The 24,530-nt window shown below is 37.7% G+C and overlaps 2 protein-coding genes across 3 annotated transcripts; one reads left to right on the top strand and one right to left on the bottom strand.

Moving 5' to 3' along the window:
• The first annotated feature begins 6,286 nt into the window (after positions 1 to 6,286).
• On the top strand, positions 6,287 to 7,458 carry LOC110891140. Its single transcript, XM_022138808.2, has one exon. The coding sequence runs from the start codon at positions 6,287 to 6,289 to the stop codon at positions 7,316 to 7,318; it is 1,032 nt and encodes a 343-aa protein (XP_021994500.1). The 3' UTR covers positions 7,319 to 7,458.
• Positions 7,459 to 7,479: 21 nt separating this feature from the next.
• On the bottom strand, positions 7,480 to 16,714 carry LOC110891139 (tryptophan aminotransferase-related protein 2). Of its 2 annotated transcripts, none has more exons than XM_022138807.2 (6): positions 16,412 to 16,714; positions 15,993 to 16,289; positions 11,502 to 11,805; positions 8,194 to 8,474; positions 7,796 to 8,100; positions 7,480 to 7,715 (listed from the first exon to the last, which is right to left on the bottom strand). In XM_022138807.2, exons 2-6 carry the CDS (start codon positions 16,283 to 16,285, stop codon positions 7,531 to 7,533), a joined length of 1,368 nt encoding a protein of 455 aa, XP_021994499.1. In that variant the 5' UTR covers positions 16,286 to 16,289; positions 16,412 to 16,714; the 3' UTR covers positions 7,480 to 7,530. The 2 variants fall into 2 exon arrangements, with proteins under 2 accessions (XP_021994499.1, XP_021994498.1); XM_022138806.2 differs by having other exon boundaries at positions 15,993 to 16,298; positions 16,412 to 16,713.
• Positions 16,715 to 24,530: the final 7,816 nt, after the last annotated feature.

Below are 24,530 nucleotides of genomic sequence, written 5' to 3'. Positions count from 1 at the left end.
ACCTTAGGGACGAAAACAGAAATTTACTCTAAATTTTATATGAGTTTTAATATAGTTATGTAATTATACCGTTAATATGTCCGTCCACCACCCATACATATAACTAGTTAAGTAGATTCATCTAAAGTATACTAACCTAGGGGAAGGTTCAAATGAAAACCACTAGCTATTGTGAAAACTAGAAAACTAACTAAAACCCACTAAAAAGGAGGGGAGGAAGACTTTTAATGAAGGAGGGGTAAAATTGGAACAAAAAATATATAACTTTTCAAACATTTCTCATTTCTCCATACGTTATCATTTTAAAACAAAAATGGCATCATAAGATCACAAATTTTCTTATCTTTCATTCAAGTATATTCGAGCATATTTTTTATGACATAAAAAAAGATTTATGGTGTCGTCTTGTTTTCAATACTATTATTATAGTAGTGCACATGTGCAATATAACATGTACTACAATGTGCATTACATGCTTAAAATTAGCTTTTTGATTCTAGTTTAGCTTTTAGGGTTAGTTTTTTTGGAGGTTTAGGATTAGGATTAGGTTTTTGGGTGTGGGGGGGAGGGGGGTTTAGGTTTTTGGGGGGTGGGGGGGTTAGGTTTTTTTCGGGTTTATGTTTAGGGTTTAGTTTTAGGTTTTCGGTAGGGTGGGGGTGGGGGGGGGGGGGGGGTTTAGGTTCTTTTTTTTTGGGGGGGTGGGGGGTGGGGGTGGGGGGTTTAGGTTTTTGGGGGTGTCGGTGGGGGGTGGGTTAAGTGGTTTAGGCTTTCCGTATTAGTGCACATGTGCAGTACAACCAAAAAAATTTTTTTTTTTTTTTAAATTTTTTTTCCAAATATAAAAAGTAGCGATTTTTCTAAAAAAAATTGTAAAAAAAAAAAATTGTATGTTTTTTAGGTTTTTTTAGGCTTTTTTAGTTAGTTTTCGAGTTTTCACAATAAAAGTGGTTTTCATTTGAACCATCCCCTACTAACCTAACTAGTTCTATACCCGTCCGGTGGACGGGGACATGTATTTTTAAAAGAGGTAAAGTAGACAAGCAAACAACAGAAATAAAATGATTATAAATAACAATAATATTAAAACCAATAAGACCATTAACAAAACACAAATTGACTGAAATACCGTAGCGTAGCGGAGGTAATCTTACCATTTATAATACATTTATTCAAATAATATCAATTCACTATTTGAGAAACTTACATTGTGGTCATTTGAAATGTGATGGCATTTAGTCAATTTTTTTAAAGAAGTGTGAGTGTGAATGGGATTGGTTGTGTTTCCCCACCCCTCACGCCGGCTACCATCCTTGCATCAAGAGGGGCACCAGCGTCTCCAAAACCACAATAGATCGCGTCTAACCTTGGTAAGTTTAGCACTTGGGATGCTTCCACATGTTGACAGTTTTGCTCATATTATTGGTTTCTTAATATGTCTCATATTATTGGTTTCTTAATATGTTTCTTACTCAGATTGTACTCGTCCTCAAATTTCTTGGCGATAATGTGGTCATCTTCCCATTGAGGCTCGTGGGAAATCCAACATGCAAGATGTTCCAATATGCATTTTGGATTTTTTCCATGATCTTATTGATCGATGTTGAGTTTTGAGGTCAAACATGTTTTGCTAAAACATTTTATAGCTATGGCCTATGAAGGCTTCTGAAATCTATCTATGCATTTGACTGTTTGTAGATTGTTATAAAGTTCGATAACACTTGAAAGTATATCTTGGATTCAATAAAAAAATATTAGTTTAGAGTTGAAGTCTGAAACTTGTAAAACTTGTCAGTATGTTTGACTTTTAGGAATTGTAGTGTCTTCAGAGGGTTTGATACCCCATATTCATCCACGGTTCAAACACAAGGATATAATATTTAATTATTTATCATCTGATAATTAATTAAGTCCCCCTACATTAGTAAAAAGTTCATATCAAACCCTCAATTATAGAGAAAATTACAAAAAGGCCATCATAACTTTCAAATGGCATTCCAACCACTTGCTCAAATGTAAAAAGTTAACATATATAAGTTGCTAATTCCAATAACCACCACTAAACTCACCTTCATGAAAAACGATGCCACCGACCGGCAGACCAAGTCGATCAAGTCGCCCCGAACCCGGATACGCTTTGCTCACAAACTTATCCTTCAAGTTTGAACCACGATGATCACCTAAACCGTATCCGTAGACCGAATACCTCTGTGGTGCTAGGAAACTCCATATGAGGCCTTTGTCTAGGTGCACTTACAGACCTGCCTTTAGCCTGTGAAGACCCCGTGTACGCAATGTAGTTAGGCTGGTCCGAGTAGCCACTAAGACAGCTTCTTGAACTATCACTCTTAGCTGGGGTAAACGGGCCACTCTCATCAACCCGTTCTTAGAAGTATACGCGTAAAAAGGAGGGCTATTTTGGATAATGCTTAAAGAAACTTATTTCGCAATGTCATGAGGAAACCACTTTAAAGGGCCAGTTAGAGAGCTTACTTCGCATGAGCCACCTGGGCTCGGGCCCTTTGGGTGGAGCGTTGACCCTCAAGAAGTGGTCAAACTTTGACTTTGACTGTAACTGATATGGTCCGATTGGAACATGTTCTGTCGTCTTATGTGGGATTTCGTTGTGTCCATTTCAAGGATTTTTCGGTGTGATCGTCGTACAACCTAGAACAGTTTTTCTGCATAATAAATTAGCGGTCAGTTTGATGTTTATATGGTTCAGTTCACAGTTTTTCAAACCATGCTTAATGTTTCAATTCACAATTTACAACTGAGAACCAACCATTCATCTTTATTTTCTTTCTACAACATTCAACTATGAATATTTCTAAAGTTCATGAATGTTATTTTATCATTTTTAAAAACTTAATACAATCATGATGATTGAAAAAAAAAATAGTACAAACCGACCAAACCGAACTGTTATGGCTACGGTTTGACCAGCCTAACCAACCCGGCCTACTTTGTTTGCCTCTTTACAGAACCACAGTAAACAGTTTGGATAAATTTGAATAATAAATGGAAAGAACCCAGCAGGAAACATAGTAAAAAATAAATATAAGAACAAATAACACCCACCTTTAGCATCGATAGTTGGTTATGTTTTATCATCCATGATTGATGGACGTGCTCAAACTTTTCGGGAGTTGGAGGCAGGGCCCCCGCGAGTAGCAGTTTACGTCAGATATGAAACCTTTGGTTGCTAATCATGTTGGGTTGACGGGTTAGATTGTCCAACCCGAATTCGACCCGTATTTTTATCCATGTAAAAAATACGAGCTATAAACCCGTACAACGGTTCACACTTATGAATTGTGTAACCCGAACATGACCCATATTTTTCTCCGTGTCTAAAACACCAACTTTAACCCATACATGCTTATACATCTTGACCGGAGCACTAACCATATTTTTATCCGTTTCAAAAACAGCCTTAACCCATCCACACTTATAAATTGTAACTCGGACACGGCCTATATTTTTATCTGTATCAAAAAAAAAAAAAAAACTTAACACATACACCCTAAAAATATATGTAACCTGGACACGACCCGTTTAACCATTTATCCTCAATGTCTAAAACAGGTTGTCGGGTAGTAATCAAGTTTAAAACGTGTTAATCATGTTGGTGTGTTGTGAAAAATGTGTTGAATAGGGTAAGTGGGGTATATTTATTTAAAACGTGTTAACAGGTTGAACCTTTTAATTAAACACATCAACCCGAGCACAACCTAGGATCGAACTCGAATAAAAGAAACAACCTTTGTGGTCGACTGGGGTGACTCGGTAATCTGGACCCGACGGCGGCAAGCACGAGTTTGAACCTGGGATCGAACTCGAACCAAAGCCTGCAAATGTCTAAATTCATCAGCATCTCACTTGAATAACCCATGGATTGGAGAAGAAACTTAATATAAACGATAAAAATGATTAAGGTTACCGAAAGAATGCGTATGATAAGATAACTCTTGACTCATATCCACTATCCACGACACTTAACCACCGGATCTACGATTTAGTAATAGAATACCTAAAATTAACAGACATTCTAGCCACGAGACACCACGATACCTCACCCTGTTATCACAAGCAAACATTCAAGAAACTTCATCATTTAAAGGAACACAACACACTTGATTAGTTTTAGGATTATAGATTCTCGTAGTCATAAGTTACCTGCAGATCTTTGAGTTCTGCATTGCCACCCATCAGATCCTGCTCACATGTAGTTTCCTTTAAAACCCTTCCAAATGAGTGATATCACAACCTTCATGTAACAACAGTTGAGACATTTAAAGCCATGACTTATGAGCTACACTAACAGCCGGAAATCTTGTAACACTCCCAACAATCTTGCCACTTTCTGTAGTTTTCATCAGATCACACAACTTGGTTAGAGGATGTTTCGCATTTTGTTTCGAAAGTAATTGTGATATGAAAAGAACTTATACAACGATCACCTTCAAAACGCTAAACACCCACTAAAAAACCCAAGTGGGGATAAAAATATACAGGTAACTGCACTGCATATTGGAACAACCCAAATGAAATGATCTGCCCGCTTGAGAGTACCGTTGGTCTGAACAACTAACAAAAGAACTTGTGCGAAGATCAAACCATTAATTCATCCTTAGGTTACCACCACCGTCGAAATCAAACAGCCTACATATAAAGAAAATGCAAATTAGCATAAATTATGTTTTGTAAACAAAATGATGCATATTCAACAACGCAATACCTGAGTTTATACTTGTGAAGATACGTGTAATAAGCAATGGGCAAAAGCACCACTATTGTTGTATTCTACACTGCTCTTCACATACGCGAACAGTCTTGCAACAACTACTTCTTCTCGACCATCCTTTTTGTAAATGAAAATCAAATAACCTTCATATTTGGATGATCTGACAAAGGTAGTTGGAAAAAAAATGAATAAGTCAAACGACAATGGGATCTGCAAAATTATCACCAATATCAGTTATGAATGCACCTAATAAGCAGATTTCACTCACAAATTCGTATTAGTTGTTCTTGTAAAGAACAAATCAATAATTAGGGAATTTTGAAAAAAAAACAAAAATTTGGCAACGATATGCTAGTAACTCATATATCGAAAATAGAGAAAAATAAAGAATGCATACCGAAGACGAGATAACCAAAAGGCGACTACGAATCCATGGATGTTCTGATGGAGGATTGAAATCTGTAACAAAGTAGCAACATTTGGAATTTTAAACTGAACGGTCAGAAAACCCATAGAAGAGATAAGATACCGTAATTTACATCTAGCCAAAACAAATTGAAATTAGCCTTCAATTAATGGAAAATATGAGAAATCATAACGAAACAAAACCATATCAGGCAGTGAATGAAAAATTAATACAATTACATATTCTAATGATATATGTATGTGAAAAATTGTGAACCCCAAGTTCTAATGCGAAATTCCCAAAAATAAGAAACTAACAGTACCTCTGGTTGAAACTGAAAATGGCGAGAGACGGGTGTTGGAGGTATCATTCCGGCGACGGATTCCAGGCATCTTTTCTGAGAAACATTATATTTTCCTGCAATTAAAATATGGCAAAATTTTGAAAGAGGAATCAAACAGAGGATTCATTCGATGATATAGCGGATGGTTAATTGGGGATAATGATGACGGTATGAAACTTCGGCATCGCTTTATACCCATTCTTCTATTGTTCTTCAGAAGCATACAAATTACCGATTTAAACCACTGAATCATATTTATGGTGGAGTCTGGGAGAAGAGAGGAAGAAGAACTCAAGAAAAGGTTTGATACCTAGTTTGATACCCACTATTTAACAACTGCATTCTTGTACAAACCCAAAAACCGTCTTCAACTGCAGCGAAATTGTGGGAGGTGGACAACATGGGAGCGCTTTATCATCTAAAACCAACGCAAACTGAATCCCTGGAAGATAAACTGCAAGGTAACTGGATATTGATCGTGGCCTCCGTTCTTCGCGATATGTAAAGTCAAAAGAGATTTCAGAAACTGTCAAATAACCTCCCGTTCTAGAAGTTTTTATTGAATTATAAGGGTCAGGATTTAATCTTAGTTTGATCTAAGGGTTCATATTTCTTCTTGTTCCCATTGACTTTAATGGGAACATAAGAATAGATAATTATCGAAACATACTTGATTACTTAACATAATCTTGAGAAACATAATAAAATAGTGTCTCAATAAACAAACAAACATAACTTTAAGTTTAGGTATTGACACGTTACTAAATATTCATGAGCCTAACAACCGTCTCGAATGATTCATGAAGTGTTTGCTGAGTTCGTTTGTAGCTTTTATCTCTTTGACTACATCTTGGGGACGAGTAAACCGGAGGTAGTAGGAGATACAACAATGGCAGCAACTCTCATTTCCCTCCAAATCCAACAACTCTCAATCCCATTCTCACCAAAATCAAATCCCCACAAACGCTTAACAATCAAATGCAAAAAACCCAACATATCAACATCCCAAACCACCAAAACACACGACGACGGAATCCCAACCGACTACGTCAAAACCCTAGCCCGATTCAAATCACGACACAACTTCATCAGAGTCCTCGAAGTCTCCCGTAAATCGGACCACCCATTCGCCGGTTCAAGGCTCCTGTTACTAGACACCCCTGGCAACATTCACAGCATCTCATTTCTTCTAAAACTACTCACCGGAACATACTTCGACGTTTTCGCTACACTCCCACCCATTTTACCCCCCGGACCTTTGGGAATTCTCGGGTTCGGAGCCGGGTCAGCTGCTAAATTGATATTAGAGCTGTACCCACAAGGTGTGGTTCACGGGTGGGAGCTTGACCCGGCGGTTATTTCCGTTGGGAGAGAGTTTTTCGGGCTCGAAAAGCTTGAAAGACAATACCCGGATAGGCTGTTTGTCTACGTGGGCAATGCGTTGACTGCGAAGGTTGACTCTGGGTTTGCTGGGTTGTTGGTTGATTTGTTTAGTAAAGGGTGTTTGATCCCGGAGTTGCAGGATCCGGATACTTGGGTGAAGATGAAGAAGAAGTTGAGAGAAGGTGGGAGGATTATGGTGAATGTTGGTGGGAGTTGTGTGGAGGCTGAGGATTCTAGGAGGGATGGGAAGGTGGTTATGGAGGAGACGTTGAAGGCGATGGAGACCGTGTTTCCGGGTCAGGTGTGTGTGTTGAATCTTGGTAGGAAGGATGATAGTTCGATTGCGCTTACGGGGAAATTGCCTGATTCGGAGTTGTGGAAGAAGAGTTTGCCTAAATCTTTGAGGTTTTATGTTGATATGTGGAAACCTTTCAGGGTATAGTATTTTAGTTCAAGAGTCTGCTTTGTAATGAATGGTGTGACAATTTGCACATAACCTGTTCGACAAAATGCCTCACAGAACTATGTTTTGGTTGTATGGATGGTATCTTTTTTTTATGCAAGTAGACTTGATTAAGAAAACATCTTTCTTACACAGACCTATGGCTAACCCCAATATATTGCTGGAAAAAAAAAACAGAAATTGGATTCCATTCAAGTTTTAATTGCAGGCAGCCGTTCAGTTAAGAGTTTAAATTCGCTCTCTCGACTTAACATGCTGACTCTCACGTATTTCATGCTGGCCCCGAAGTGCTTCCCGCTTCGTGTTATTACCTTATGCCTCCTCAGAAAGCTTTCGCAATCATCTATCTCTCCCTCACACTTTAACCAAGCGAATGCTGCATGCAAAAACAAACATAAGAGTCAGAATAGTTTACTGGTAAAATTGAAAAACAATTGTTTTGATTGGGAAATTTACCAGGCAGCTGCCCGAACGTTCGGCCACTGAACGAACATGTTTCCTGCGGAAAACTAGGCAAACTGAAAAGTGTGGTTTTATTCACTGCTTCTCTAATTCTCTTCCATCTTTCTGCCATGAGTTTGTAGCTATAATCAAAGAAATTAGTCTCAGCTTCTTTTCGGTTGTGATGGATACAACCATCAGAAACGGCTTGCAAAATCTTTGCTGCTCGGATTTGTGATTCTTTAGACACACCAATGGTGTTGATCTCTATAAATGTGGTCATTTTCTTAGCAATCTCTCTATCCTTTACAACAGCCCAACTGCAACATATCGACCGAAAACGTTAATAAAGGTGGTTCCTTTCGTCCCAAAAGATAGTTAAAAGGTTTAATCCAACGGGTATGTTCTCATACCCGATTCGGGAACCAGCATGGCCTGTACTTTTGGAGACGGTAAAGAGCATTATATCATAGTCTGCAGGTGATAAAATCGGTGTATATTGTGGCCAGTAATAAGCTAGATCATGAATCAAAATCCCTTTATCTCCTTTGACTACATCTTGTCTCGTGAATCCATCAGGGTTGTTTGGAGAAGTCACGAGCTCGATGTAGGGTTCTTCTTTGTTAAACTTGTACGCGTCACCCGCCCATTTGTGTAGCTCTGATTTCAAGTAGTCGGTCATCAATGGGTATGACTGCAACCAATATTATGTCAGCTCACATGTGCATCAAACTATGATAGTATGAAAGAACCCTGCTTGTTTTTCGTAGCTTGTGTTAAAGATAGGAAGCCAGAGGTGTATTAGCTTGTATTGATTTAGGATTAGCTTTGTGATTATTTACCGTTATTATTTTCCTTATTTTGTCTCGTCTTTGATTATATATGTATGTAACGTTGATTAGTGAAATACAGAAAATATAATTCTTCCATAACTTTCATGGCATCATTGCCGTTACAGGATCTAGACAGCTAGGGTTTCGTCTGGTCCATGGCAGCGTCCGCTCTGCATCGCTTCGTTCGGCACACACTGATCTTTCTGTTCTGCTCCATTCCGCACTCCTCTGCAGTGGCTGCTCTTTCTTTCTTTGTGAAACCAGGGTTCGATGCCATCTTACTTGTTTGGAGTTTTGTTTTCTCAAATTGTACCTATAGGTTTTCAATCGATTTCCACACATCAATTGAAAATTCCTGTTAACCTCTCTAGCTCTAACGAGGAATGATGGTCCACATTTGTTGAGACCGGGTTGGATTTTCTTCGAAAAAGGAAAATATCTGAAAGAAGAATCCCAAACTTTTGAGGACTAGAAAGCTAAGGATGGCTCTAATAGTATGTTTCTAGGTAATGCGATGGATCGAATATTCTGTCCACCGTAGACCACTAAGATAATGTGACTCAACTCCGATCCACATTCTAAAAAAACCAACATGGGACACTCGTATGCAGTTTCTCAGGCACATGCAAGGTGTGAACAAGGTGATGCAGTACTTCACTTCAAATTCAGTAAGCTATCTAATGTGGTGAAAGATTAATTTCTTATTTCTCTTGGGTGCGGATTCAGCCACAATATGGGAGGAGCTGAATGCACTCATTTACTGGAGGTATGTCATCCAGATTCTCCTCAGCACGATCCGTCGTTATCTGCTACCTATCATCTTCTGATGGGATTGATTCATCTCCTATTACTAAAAACTCAGCATTAGTGCCAAATTCTTAGAAAAGGTAAGAGTACACGTCAGTCATTTGTGAAAGGAGGAAAAGGATCTGAGGGTACTTCTAATAGCAGTAAGATTGTGCAGTATCACTATTGCAAGGAGTGGGGTCACAGGAAGTGGGACTAGCCAAATCTTCAAAAAGGTTCAACACACCCTCCTCGTGCTCAAGTAGCCACTGTCAATCAATCACCAAGTGAATGTAGCAAGCAATTCAGATGAAGTAACTACACTTGTTCAGCGACTTGAGCAGTTGAGCTTCTCTCTGCTGACATGACCTCTCAGCCACAGACTCCGAGGACTCCTTTTTCGCCGGGAGACTTGCTCAACTTCGAAGTGTTAAAAGCCTTAAAAATTATCATGGATTGTTGATTCAGACGCTAATGTCCATATGACTAGTAACAAAGGAATTGGATCAACCTAGATTGTCCAAAATTTGCTTTCTTCATTTTCTTATATGTTACTTCTTTTCCTGAAAATCTTATGTCTGTAAGCAATTCTGTCACTTTCACCCCAACTAAATAGCCTTTCTGGAACTAGGAGGGACGAATAGGTTGATTGACAAGGACACAGGTCTATATTGCATAGGGTTCACCTTAGCGAGTGGCATACCAAGTACTAGTAGTGCTAAGGAGGTTCAATTGAGGCATCCATCTCTCCAGGTGTTGAAAGGAAAGCATGTTTGTAGGTTATTCAACTTATTCTGGAACTATAAAATGTTATAGACTTATAGTCCCCCTGTTAGTAGGTACTTTGTCTCATCTGATGTTATTGTAATGAAGTCTGTACCGTTTTTCCTAAATTCATAATCTAGTACCTTATCTACATCTGGTAATTCTCCACCCATCATGACTATTCTGAAATATCCTGACGTTCATATCGAGAGTAGCGAGCCACCAACACCTCCCGTGCTTCCTATTACTCAGATATACTCGAAGGGGTAAGCAATCACCTGACCTGGCCACTAACTCACCACCAGGATGCAGCTATTCGAATCCATAGATACATCGAGAGATCTCTAGGTAAAGGACTCATATATTCTGATCAGGGACATACATAGTAGGATATCACAGTGTTCGCTGATGGCGATTGGGCAGGTTATCGGTTATCCTAATGAAGGTCCACTACTGGATATTGTATCTTCTATGGTGGTAACCTTATGTCCTGGAAGAGTAAAAGGACAAAGCAAACTAAGGTCGATAGTCATCTGATTCGAGATCTTGTCTTGGGTTAGGAACACCCTCTTGTCCCCCCTTGTATTCAACTCATACACGTTCGGACAGATCTTCAGCCCGCCGACATTCTAACTAAGCCTCTTTGCAAAGCACCAATAAATTGTATATGTAACAAGTTGAGCATGTTACATATATATGCTTCAACGTGAGGAGTGTTAAAAATAGAAATCCAAAGGTGTATTAGTTGTATTGATTTAGTATAGTTGTGTGAATATTTAGAGTCATCACTTCCTTTATTTCGTCACTTGTCTTGATTATATATGTATGTAACGTTGATTAGTGAAATGTACAGAAAATATTGTTCTTCCAAAACTTTCAAGTAGTCTGTCATCAACAGCTTGTACTGCAACCAATACTATGTCAGCAGCTCATATGTGCATCAAACTATGATAGTTTAAAAAAACTCTGATCCTTTTTGGTAGCTTGTATCCTAAGTATTATCATGCCATTTAAGCTGACATATTAATCCGTTGACTTCTTAAACTCATGTTGTGTTCCCTATGTAAGTGTAGTTCCAACTTCCAAGCTAAGTTATCTCAGTTTAACAAAATCGACAGGTGCAATGAACCCATCACTACATGTGTGACTCACAGTGAGGAAGTGTGACACAAGGAACAAAGTCATTACAGACCGAATATAGAATGAGTTCTCGTTTTTTAGTCATTGCTTTCACTACAAGTGATTAATAAATAGTTGCGGAAAAGCATGTGCAAGTAACTTCATTGACCAAAAGAGTAATAAACAGGTTTGAGTTTTTAAATTGTAAATTGAATTACCGAGTAAAATGGAGCGGCAGACACGACATTCATGGGACCTGGACCATCAACCGGTGAAAGGGCGTATAGTGCAGCCTGATAAAGTTGTGAGGAACCCGTTCCCACCACAATATGTCGACCCTCAGTGACCGCATTGCCAACCGTTCTATGCAGCGCAGTAATTGCACTCACGAGCCCAGGCTCCAAAAACCAGCAAACGTTATTTACATCTGAAAAATAACTTATGTGCTGCCAACTTGAAGTCACAACCGTTGTTTCTTCACCCTTTTGCTTCCAAAACTCCTCATACATCGTCGGGTCGCCACTAAAAAATGTAACATATTAGTTAATGAGCTTACTCGTTTAACTAAATAAACAAAAAAAATGTTATTCATGTTCGTTGCAACTTATGAATAGTGATCTTCTTTAATTTATTTTTTTTCTTTTTTTTATGGTTCTTATCTTGTAATGGTTTTTTGTCTTTTATTCTTTCGTCTCGTAGTGAGTTTGTTTGCGTTTGCGAAATAAGTTTGCTTTTGTCTTTGCTTACGTTTTACTTCACGCGCCAGCATAAATTCGCGTATTTGTTTTATGATTTTAATGGTTTTGGTTGCCGTTTGCTTACTACTTAACACGGTTTTACAACTCTCTCATCCGCAACGCGGGGGTCAACATCAGTACCGATGCCGTATTCGTTTTTATTGGTTTTCTCAACGTGGCTGCATAAAATTCGTTTGACACAAAGTTGTATTCATAATAATATATTAATTTGATATCGTAAGCTATATTGAGTCTAGCTAACATACCGGTGGTATCTTAAAGAACCAAACAACTCCGTTATCGTGCATCTATTTGTTTTTATGGTTATCAGTTGATTCAAATCAGATGTCAATTGGTACGCTAAGTATCGATATCAAATTGATACTGTAATGAACTGAATTAATATTGACCAAAGAAACCAACCAGTTATATTCCTAGTACATGAACGAAGCACATGAACAAAAAAAGTCGTATAAACAGTCCTCGTGACTTCCATACAAATACACGTGCTTTTTTACTAGAACTTATTATTATTTAAAAGAACACCAATATGACACTTGAAGTGTTTGATCTAAATAAAGATGAAAGTCATTATCTTACTATTATTTCAAAACTATAAATTAGCAACAAATATATGTTTTATGTGATTGTAATATTGGTATTGGGAGTTTTTCAAAAAAAATTTGTATCTTTCACTTTTAACCCAAAGATTTTAATCTTTTGCATTTTTACCCCTTTGACTTTTTTACTTTTAACAAAAAGCTTTTCATGTTTTGCAATTTAACCCCTAACACTTTTTTATTTTCAACTTTGGTCCCTCATACTTTTCATCTTTCACAAGTTTTTCGTTTTAAGCTTCGATATAAATTTTTCGAGTCAACACGACATAACGTGCGTGTAGGATTCAACATTTTTTCGTTTGTTTCTTCCCGTTTGCCAGGCAATCGCAACACGTCTATTTTTCTTCGTTTGACAAGTTCGTCGCAACACGCGGGTCCTGGATCGACTTAGGTATTATTTTCTACGTTTTACATTTATGTCTATTTTTTTCGTATTAACACGCTGCAACGGGCGTGCGTGGTTCAACGATTTTACGTATGTTTTTCGTTCGATATTATTTTCTTTTACTTTTTTATTTATTTTACTTTTACGAGCTCTTCTAATGTTGGTGGTCGCTAGCACTGCTGTGGCATTAGTGCTACTTGGCACGATTTTTTACGAACGTATTTAACCTATTGAGTTTTTTACAATAATTTGTTTTGACTTTACAACTATATCTCCTTTACTTAAGAAAAACTAATTTTTATATGCATATTTTATTTTTACGTACGTCTCGATATAAATTCGATTTGCTCTACGTTTCGACGTGAACTTTTTATGGAAACGAGTCTGGTTAAATATAATACGTTTTCGTTTAAAAAAACAAATTTTACCTACATATTTTTATTTATGTTTCGGTATAAATTCGAGTTGGTGTATGTTTCGACGTAAACTTTTTGGGAAACAAGTCAGTTCAAATATAATATGTTTTCGTGACTTTTATGAATGTTTTGTAAATTTTGTTTCGATCCAAGTGGAGTCTAATTGCGGTTTCTTTTTTCCTTTTTTTTAAAGTTCCAATTAATCTCTTTTAATTATACGTGTCAGCATTTCCATTATAATTGTTAGATTTTATATACTCGGGCCACATATAATACATTATAATTTGTGTTGATCCAATCGCAATGATTATATAGGTTGTATTGAGTTCAATAAGCTACGTCGAAACACATGTTTTCATATGATTAACGCAGCACATAACGTTTGGACTAATCCGTTCGATATTTGCGATGTACTCGCACCGCAACGCGCGCGGGTCTTGTACCTAGTTAGTATTAACTAGAACTTCCCAGCCGCGCGTTGCGGCGGGGAATTCGCATACGAACCAAATGGTAAAAACCAGTATGAAGCTACAAAATATAAATATTTAAAACACCAAAAAACAAAATAAATGTAACAAATACAAGAAAAAATGGTGACATTGTACCGGTACTTATGATGTGGTGTGGTTGCGACCCCATGTGCCGAAGATTACCAACTTGTAATAGTCACCATCACCGCAACTTGCGATTGTGGCCGGCATGGTTCGTTAAACAGAAAGTTATGTTTTAATATTAACTATTATAGTGGCGAGGCCGACCCGATTTAAAAAAAAATAAATAAATGAAAACATATCTAGTTTTTGTAAAAAAATTATTTTTCGGTGGGTACAGGGTTGGTTCGTTTTCAAAATGATATATCGTATTTAGTTTTTGTAAATAAAACTAACAAACGAAAATTATAAAAGAAAAATAAAACTATTTAATTAAAGACGTATATTATTTATAGTGTAAAACGTTAAATTAAAACTAAATAAACAGCAAACAAACTTACTCTAACTATTACTACGTAGTTTATGATGTAATATGGTATCATTAAAAAGTAAAATTAAAAAAGTTTAGTGGTAAAACAAAAAGTAAAAAAAAATGTTGATGGCTAAAAATAAAAAGAAGTAAATGTCATTTTAGTTCTTATGGTTTGGATCATTTTGTCTATTTTGCTGGTTTAGTCCAAAGACTGCATTTTTTTGCATGTGGATTCAAAAAAGTTTCACCGTTGCCATTTTAATCTACTGGGTTAACTTCATCCATTTTTTTCTAGTAACGAGGACAATTTAGTCATTTTATATGTGATACTGTTAACTATAAGACCAATTCGGCCATATAAAATGACCGAATTGCCCTTCTCCTTAACGGAAAAAATGAATGAAGTTAATCCAGTGGACTAAAATGGCAACGATGAAACATTTTTGTACCCATAAGAGAAAAATAAAACCTTTGAACTAAATTGTCAAAATGGACCAAATACTAAAATAACATTTAACTCAAATAAAAATAAAGGAAGTGTGATGTAGCGAACATTAATATTATTAGTTTTATTGATATTCTCGGTGCTGCATGAAGAAAGCTAATGACAGCAAAGCAATGAAAATGATTATGGACGGTGGTGGAGGAGGTAGTGGTGGCGGTGGTGGTGGTAATGGCAATAAAGAGCACAAAAAAGAATACGTGAAAACGAAAGCAACGAGACAATGCGCACGTTAACCCAGAGTGCACGTTAGCATAAACGGTAGACCCGAGAATCGGGTTTAGAGGTAAAAAGGGGTGGCTCCCCCGAACCCTGACATCCACCGTCGGAATCCACAACATCGTCTTCTTGTCTTTGTCTCTTATCTAACATGAACGTATGTGAATGGCGCACGTTAGTGTTTCCCGTTTTTCTTTTATAAACTTTCACATTTGGGGAGTGTTTGGTTTGGTATAAGAAAAACAGTTGTCTGCATTTAATTTTACAATTACGGAACTTGTGTTCGATGCTCGTGCAGAATTCATAAATAGTAAACCAAATTATTTTTTTAATTATAGACGAACTGAACCGTAATTAATGAAATTGAATAGATCAACTACTGTATGAAGTAACTCAACTATTATCAAAAAAAAAAAAATTGTAATTTTGTGTTTAGTAAGCCGTTTACTTCTTTATTCTGAACTGCCGGATCAACTAGTGGGTTCATTGGCCCATCTAGACAATATTTTTAAGGGGTGCCAGTAATATTTTTAAGGGGTGCGAGTTTAACCAAATTTTTAAAAAATGCGAGCAGGATTTTGCCCTACAAAATACACTATTATTTTCTTTCAAGAGGTATGCTCCCACTAAAGGCTCTACCTAGGTCCGCCTCTACTACAACATAAAAAGAACATACATATACATAATACATATAATCATAACAACAATAATAATAATAATAATATAGTTAAAATTAATATGTAAAATTTAAAAACTTCACTCCAATTAGTTTAAAATAAAAAGAAAACGTTGATAAAGATTTGACTCTGATTTGACAAAAACAAAACACTGATAAAGATTTGAGAAAAATTGTACTACAGCACTTACTGATCAAGATTGATGACTACACTCTCCAAGCCATCAGGAGCAGCAGAAGACAACGTTGTTGTCAGAATATGTGTCTTCTTGCTAGCATGAGCCTCCTCTTCCTCCTCCTCCTCCTCTTGTATCCTGCTGTTTTTCTGAGCATATAAACCAGAGCCATGAAGATGAAGCATATTCCCCCAGCTGGGTGTTAGGTTTTCTTCATCCTCATACCTCATTCTCCATATTAACCCCATATTCATAGCTAAAGACACCACCAGAACATTCTTCAAAAATAACACATAATAATCCGCCATCTAACTGTTTTTGCTTCAAAACAATATGAAATGATGCCCTTTTAGTTATAAAAAAAAAAAAAAAAAAAAAAAAAAAAAACGCTTTTAACACCAATTCCTAGATTTTCTAAGATAAATACACTATACCTGTCTAAAGTGCAGGATTTGAACTCCTGACCTTTTGGTTGTGAAACACACCACTTGACCACCAGAATAATATCGGTTGAGGACCGAAGATACTAGTAGTTATTCTAAGACTATGAACATGGATGATGAATCTAGACAGAGAAGCTACAGTAGTATTTATCTCGATAAGATAGTGACCTACATCGATTGTTGAGATGATTTGGGGAGTCGATAGGGAATGTATTGAACCAAGGAGAGTTCAAAAGGTGAAGAGAATGAGTGTGGGGTGCAAATGGGCTTTCAAAGGCTGCTTACAGAGTTACAGTTACAGGTCCTTTGAGTTGAGCTTTTCCACTAGCTAAAGCTTTTTTTTTTCTTTTTTTTAACGTAAATTTGGATCACTGACGTACCACTAGAGTATCATCATATCAACAGCGGAGCCACCCGATCATATTTATCTCCACTAGGCATAATGCCTATACACCAATTCAGGAGAACCCCAATAAATATGGGAAAACCCCCCTTACCACCCAATCATATTCATCTCCACTAGACATAAATATGTGAAAAACACTCTTGTTAGAATCGAACTCACGACCTATTGAATCCCAAAGTTTTATTCCACCCAAGATGCCACTACGCTATAAAGTCATGGAAAAAGCTTTTTTTTTTGTTTTGCATTATTATTTGCTAAAAGTAACCAGTATTTTATGAGTCTTCTGTTTAATAAACAGAATGGAATATGTTCACAATAATAATTCTTTTTTGTAATTATTCTTAAGTCATGCACTAATTATAATTAATTGCCACTAATAGTTATTAAAAATGATATCATTCACTGTAGCCTTGATTCATGTTTTATAATAAAGTCGATCACTTTACAGATCGCCCCATCACTTTACTCGTCATACCCGTCCAAAAATTAATCAATGAAAAATAACAAGCTTAAAAGGTTAATCATTCTAGCAGCCGCATCGCACCTGACGATGGGCAGCCTCCACCTCTTTTGCACCTCGGACTTTGTTGTGTACCTGAGTGAAGGGGTATGGTCCCAAATCTCGCATCAAAGCAGTCAGTCGCGAGTGACCATCACCCTTATCAAATACTTCCACCGGCAAGGACTTATCTGCGTCCGTACGGGCATGCGCGAACACAGATACCGAATCCAATCGGTCAAGTGATGAAAAGACTTACCTTGTGTATGAAAATGGATGTCACACATAGCGATGCGGTCCAACACCGCATCCTATACACATTTTCGTCACGACAAGGGATCTAGGTAACACCAACGGTTACCATACACGGCGATGCGGCCTGGCACCACATCCCATACACATCTTCATCATACCGGGGGACGCGGAAACGACTGCAGTTACCGCAGATAGCGATGCGGCCTGGCACTGCATCCTATCCATAGAACAAGTTGGACTGACACCTTAACAACAAGTGGCACCAATGACGGTTGCCTGTCAGCCCACACGTTAGCAACGCTGGCACACAGACTGACAGCCGCAGTGGGACGTGGCGTCACCTCCGTGACCGACAAACCTGACACGCCTGCAAATGGCTGCGTGTTGTCAATCTAGCCACTCAATTACACTCCTTCACTCCTCGGCTATAAATACCCATCCCGGACCAGGTTTGAGGTACCGCTTATCTAACTTTCTCACTCATACTACTATCACACACTTTGCTCTCAAGCAAATTACTGATTCTCACACCAGAGAGTGGTAACAAGGAGCACCCCCCACCTATGTAGCACGGGACGCCTAGAACCATCGGGTACCCGTCCCAGGGACGTTTTGGGGACGGAAACGCCATGGGGACGTCCCCTAAATGTTTCCGGGTATTGGGGACGGCGACTACAAGTTTCGAGGACGTATCTTATTATTTTTAGGGTTTTATCTTTTAAACCTTTCAAATTCTATAACAAATAGGCGACCTTTCAGTTAAAAAACCGATCAATATCCAATTATACATAACGTCAGCCTTTCATTTCCTTCTTTTCTCAGTTCATTATCATATATATTCATCATCATCGATTATCACTTCTCAAGAAACACAAGGATCATCAACTACCCGTTTATATTCTATATATTTTATATTTTTTGCGGTACCTTTGCCGTACCCTATCTTGGATTTTTGAGTTTTGCCGTTTCTCGTACCCGTATCGTCCCCGTACCCAGTCTCATACTCATTCCCGTGCTACATAGCCCCCACCCCGTCCTCCTTGTTACGAGTCACTGTGTGTTTCCCTTATGCAGGAGACAGATCAAGCGGACGATCAAGCCACCGATCATCGGAAAGAAGGGATTAACCCTACTTGACGAGACCAGTGAATTAACCTCTCTTGATTAACCACTGTTTCATCACTGAGTTTAATAAACAAAGGGAAATAAGGGAAAAGGAATTAGAAGAAGAAAAAAAGGAAATGAAATTAAGTGGATAAAAGAAAGGAAAATGAAAGTTACAGTCGGAAGATTATTAAAATCTTCTTGTTTTGGATTGACATTGTGTTCCGGTGTTTATTATAATTTTGTGTTACAGAGTTCTCGATGGGAATAACATTTTGGGAGGTAAGCTGAGAAGAAGATTATTAAAAATCTTTTTCTCGTTCGTGCAACTTCAATTTTGTAGCTTGTAATCGTTTTAGTTTTTTTTTTTTTTTTAACGGCAAATTTGGATCACTGACGGACCACTGGAGTATCATCGTGTCACCACCAGAACCACCCGATCATATCCATCTCCACTAGGCAATAATGTCTATACACCAATTCAGGAGGAAACCCAATAAATCTGGGAAAAACCCCCTTTCTGAGAATCAAACCCGTGACCTAATGGTCATAAGCTTTATCCCACCACTAAAATACCAATAGGCTAATGTAAGTGTGTTGTGTTAACATTTTTTTGTTGACCGACACGGTGGTTATTAAAAAAATTTGTTGTCCGTTAAAAAAATTAAAAATCTTCATTTCTTTACAAAACCGTCCATTTGGGAGGAAAGAGACCGCTAGATTATTATGCCAGATCAGCATGGATTAGAAAAAGAAAAATGAAGGTTTGTTATTCCAAATGAAGGTTCGGGCCCAGATCATCATGGATTAGAAAGCCCTCTGGGCTTTTAGCCCAACTTTTCATTAGAACCAATAATAAGTAGCTTACTTATTGGGCCAATATCCAATAATGTGAAGGCCTCTGGATTTGGGGTGAATGGACAACGAACGGTTCAACAAATGGATCAAAACAATTTTATAGTTTAATTTATATTAACGATAGAAAAATTACATAAGGCTAGTGGGGGTGGTCCGTTATGGACACTCCATCACGAGTGATGGAGTTTAGCACACCGCCGCCACCACAATATATAACGCGTGGAAACTTTAACGCGTTGATAATATCACGCGTTGAAGAATTGAATGAATTTGAACGTTGCCCATTTTCGACCGTTTTTCAACGGTAAACTTAATTAAAAAAAAAACCCTATAAACCTTTTATATATACTTCTCCATTTTAAACCATTTCACTCATACCAAAACACAACACATTTCACACAATCTACATCTTTCTCAAATGGAGTTTCCTACGGATTCGACGTTTCCGATGTCTAGCGATAGCTATACCGAGTCGTCTTCCGACAATGAGACGTTAAATCTTTTGTGTCGGTGTATAACGAACTTGATACTAGTTTGTCCCACCCAAAGAAGAAGATGGTAGACCGTGATCGAATACGTGTCAACGAAGTGTTAATGAACGATTATTTTGTGGAGAATCCGCTCTACAATGCCGAAACGTTTAGAGATCGGTTTCGTTTACCAAAAGAATTATTTTTAAAGATTGTTGGAGACATCGAAGCAAGCGAGGAATGGTTTCAAGAAGGTTACGATGCGAGGGGCAAACCAAGTTTCACGGCAATACAAAAATGCACGTCCGCCATTCGCCAACTAGCGACAGGTAACCCTCCCGATCAATATGATGAATACCTAGCTATGGCGTCCAGAACTTCCCGTAAATGTCTGCAATTTTTTTGCAACGCGGTCATTAAGTTGTATGGTAAAGAGTTTTTACGTAAACCGATGAGCCACGACATCTCACGTATTTACGCCGCACATGAGGCTAGATGGCATTTTCCAGGGATGCTCGGTTGTAACACCTCAAAAAAAAATTACGTCCAATAATGTATTGACACGTGTCATAAAGTTCCGGTATGTGAAAACAAACTTTAGAGGGACTAAAATCGACAAACGGTGAAAACTATGGAATGTAAGGGTCCAAAGTGTCAACAATGGATAAATAGACTCTATGATAACCCTACATAATGTTTATAACCTTAAACGGATGGATCATGGATCATACGAAGCGGAAATTGCACAAAAGTGAGGAATTATAAACTATAGGGGCTAAAAGTGTCAACATGTTTAATTTATCCCTCTGAGTGAACTTTTGGCAGACCCGAAGCTTTGTAATGCTAAAATATACTCATTAGAATGTGTGGTAAAAATTTCATGAAGTTTCGTTACCGTATGAGAAAGTTATGGCCAAAACCGTACTTGAGGGGTTAAAAGCGTCAACGTCGAATTTCATGGCTTTTCGGTTGAGCGCAAAGTTATCCGAGGACATTACCATGTTGGTAAATGTCCCAAGGTTCTTAAAAACCAAGTTTGGGGGTTTACGAGTCAAAATAAGTAGCCGAAACATCGTTTGCGAAGACAGGGACCAAAACTGCCAATGTTTGGCAAAGTTTGACAGCAGCAGAAGCCAGGCGGCCCGCCTGGGCTGCCTAATGCGGGCCGCGACCCAAGCACAGATACAGAATTCGCGAATTAGCTGCTGTTGAGTCCGAATTTCGAGTGGGAACCAGCTGGGAGCACCTCTAAAACTCACCAATAAGAGTGCTTGCATGTTGGGACACCTGTGAAGCTCTGGTAACATCTGAATTCACCATAAATTAGATCATTCTTCACATTTTGAGGCACTTGTTTTGTAAACAAAGAATTCTCACCACTTCAAGAACTCACAAGACTCCTCCAGAAGCAATCTGATCGACAAGGCAGACTCCAAGTGCTTGCTAGGCTTCATTAGGACCTTTGTAAGCCTTCATATCATCCTCAAATCCGTTCTAGCATAGATTATTAGTTAAAAGTCAAACCGTTGATCATATAGTTTGACTTTTCGATTAAACGAGTTTGGCTCTGTCATTTCTCAAATTAAAACCACTTATAAGTTGGTATTTATGTGGGAAACAAACCCACAAAAGGGTATTCTCTGATTTCCACTTTATGCATGCTATTTGTCGAGTCAAAGATGTTCTTAAAAAGTCAACAGAAATCGTTTTTGCGAAAAATAGCTTAAATGGTAATGTAGATGACATGCAATCAGTTTGATCATCAAAAATAGCTTTATAATGAATGTAAGAATATGTTTTACCATGATCAACTCGACAATCTTTAGTATAAACCCGGATTGGAACCGAAGGTCTTGTAAAACGACTTTTTCGTTGACTCTCGATTCGGATCCGTGCATGCATGTTTGAGATTTGTATTAGAGTTCATTTTTGACCATTTTTATTTTAGTTTAACTCTCTGGAATTTTTACATCTTGAGTCTATGCTTAACCGATTCATATGCATGTTTTCGATTTATGCTTAAAGTTGACTATTTTGCCCTTTTTGATATAAAACGTGATTTTTGGAAAAGTGAAAGAGTGTAAATCTTTATTTCTAATATATAAACTTGCACCGAAAATTTGAGGTCAGTTGGTGGTCCAGATTTTGAGTTATGGCCGATAGCGTAAAACTATATCTTTATGTTAAATAAACGGCGCATTTAGCGTATAACCTATTTCAGGCCACGTTTTGATATAAAACCTTTTACCCACTGATGTTATATAATATTTTGGGATTTTTGATGATTTTTATTTAATTTTTGGCTGATCGGATCATACGTCGCTAAGTCAATTCTGTTAATGCCGGTTTTGACCGTTTAAGCCATAAAATGAGTTTTATAAATCCTTTTGACCCCAAACCTTTTTCTACTGATTTTATTTGTTAAATAAATTATTTTGAGCATTCTGGAAATATAAAAATCTCAGCTTTCTTTTAAAAACCCGGAAACGGCTCTAAATCGCATTTTTAGCGTTTTTAGCGCATAGTAAGCGTTATACTCGTATTAAACATATAAGACTCATACCTACTGATGTATTTAGCATATTTTCATATAATAACAGTAAGTATAAATGTTTGAACTCAGATTTCCAGTTTTGGCATTTTTAGCCCTTGTGAAATTACTAAAATACCCCTACGGTGCATAGTTTGATTTTAAATGATAAGTTTTGTATACAGGTCATACCCTACTGTTATAACATGACAAATTAAGTATATTTACTGTATAAACCAGACCTGTAATTCAGATTTCTAATTTGACTCTTTTATAATCTTTTAAATGACCAAAATGCCCTTCTAAGGCATAAATTGAGTTTAAAGTTATTCGGGGCATAATAGAACACAACTTACTGATATTATATCATATTTAAAGCATATTATCTCAGGGAACTTGCATATGACTCATTTGCCTACCCGTAACGCCCTTTTTGCGTTCGGTTCGGTTTACGTAACTAGTTTGCGTAAATTAACCGAAACGGGTCAAACGTTATCATTTTTATCTCAAAATCCAGAATGTATTTAGTATACCCATATTATACAAGTATTCAAACTTGTCGGGTCTAAATCACATTCTATCCGGTCGTTCGCTTAATCGTGCGCTTGTACCGTACCGTCCTTAAAACTAACCGGTCTAAGCTAAAGCTTAAATAAAGACCCGTTAAGAATCTAATAGGTTATTATAAACCTTTGTTCCAGAATAGGAGGCCCAGTAAAAGCTATCTACACTTACCAATTGTGATTCATACTTACTCAGGTAAATACATTTTGACTTATTTTCCCTATATGGGCTTGGGGTAAGGTATATAAAATACCGCTTGGTCCGGCATCGAATCATTTAATCGTATAGTGGTTAAATCCATTGAGATGACCCTGTTTTGAATGTGTTTTATTACTTGAAGCCTTTGGGGGGTTAATGACCATGTCCCGGATATCCTTGGCATTATCTTACGAGATGGCCACGACCAGAGCACGGGGTGTAGGCGTACATCCGTCGTGTATAACTCTATATTGTGGTGTGTCTATTAATCTTTAACCCGGACAGAAGATCCCGGGCTACTGAACGCGGAGTAACATATAAATCCATTACAAGTTTATCTTGCATAATTATCCCAAGTTATAAAAATATTTATGCCATGTGCATTTAAATCAATTTTCAATCATTTTCAAAATGAGTCAGTTAATTTGTATTTACCAGTGTAAACTGACGTATTTTTTCCAAAAGGTTAAGTGCAGGTACTATACGTACTAGGCTGGCTGTTTCCTAAAGAGCGTCCACAATAGTCTCGCAAGCTCGGACGACAATAAACTGTTGAACAATCTATCTTATTTTATTTGATCCGCCCGTGGATCCGTTTCAACTACTTGTGATATTTATTATTACATTTTAATTAAAGTTGAAATGAATCTATTTCTGCTTCCGCTGTGCATTATTATATTGTGTTGTTTGTCTATGATGACGCCAACTACGTCACGATACCCCACACCGGGCCCACCGGTGACACGTGGAGATCGGGGTGTGACAGGTTCGTATCAGAGCCAACGCTGAGTGAATTAAACACTAGTCTTTTGTGTTTAATCTCAGTTACACAATTGCACATTCCTCGATTTTCGAGTCTAGACAAAGAACTTAGGAAATGTTCAAAATTTCGTTTATTTTTATTTTTTTCTAACTTTGTCTCATATATATATTTTGTTGTGCAACTTGTTTGATTTTTGACAGGTTCAACATGCCGCCACGAGTTCGAGGAAGGGGACGAGGAGGATTCGCCACCTCACATGATCACGAGGCAGGGCCTTCGCATAGGCGAACCCCATCAGCATCCCACAACACTGCTGCCCACGATCTTTGGAGATCATTTGCTGAACCAGCCAGACACTCGGTATCACTGAGTACCTCACCATCCCTACCTCACTCCTTTGGGCCACATTCTGAAAATGGGCCCCACGACTCCCATGGATCTTTCATACCTCTTCACCAGTCAC

Source organism: Helianthus annuus, chromosome 9 (assembly GCF_002127325.2).
Source record: "Helianthus annuus cultivar XRQ/B chromosome 9, HanXRQr2.0-SUNRISE, whole genome shotgun sequence".
NCBI classification, from domain to species: Eukaryota; Viridiplantae; Streptophyta; class Magnoliopsida; order Asterales; family Asteraceae; genus Helianthus; species Helianthus annuus.
The sequence above is the reverse complement of the archived record's forward strand: the minus strand, read 5'-3'. Positions and strand labels throughout refer to the sequence as shown.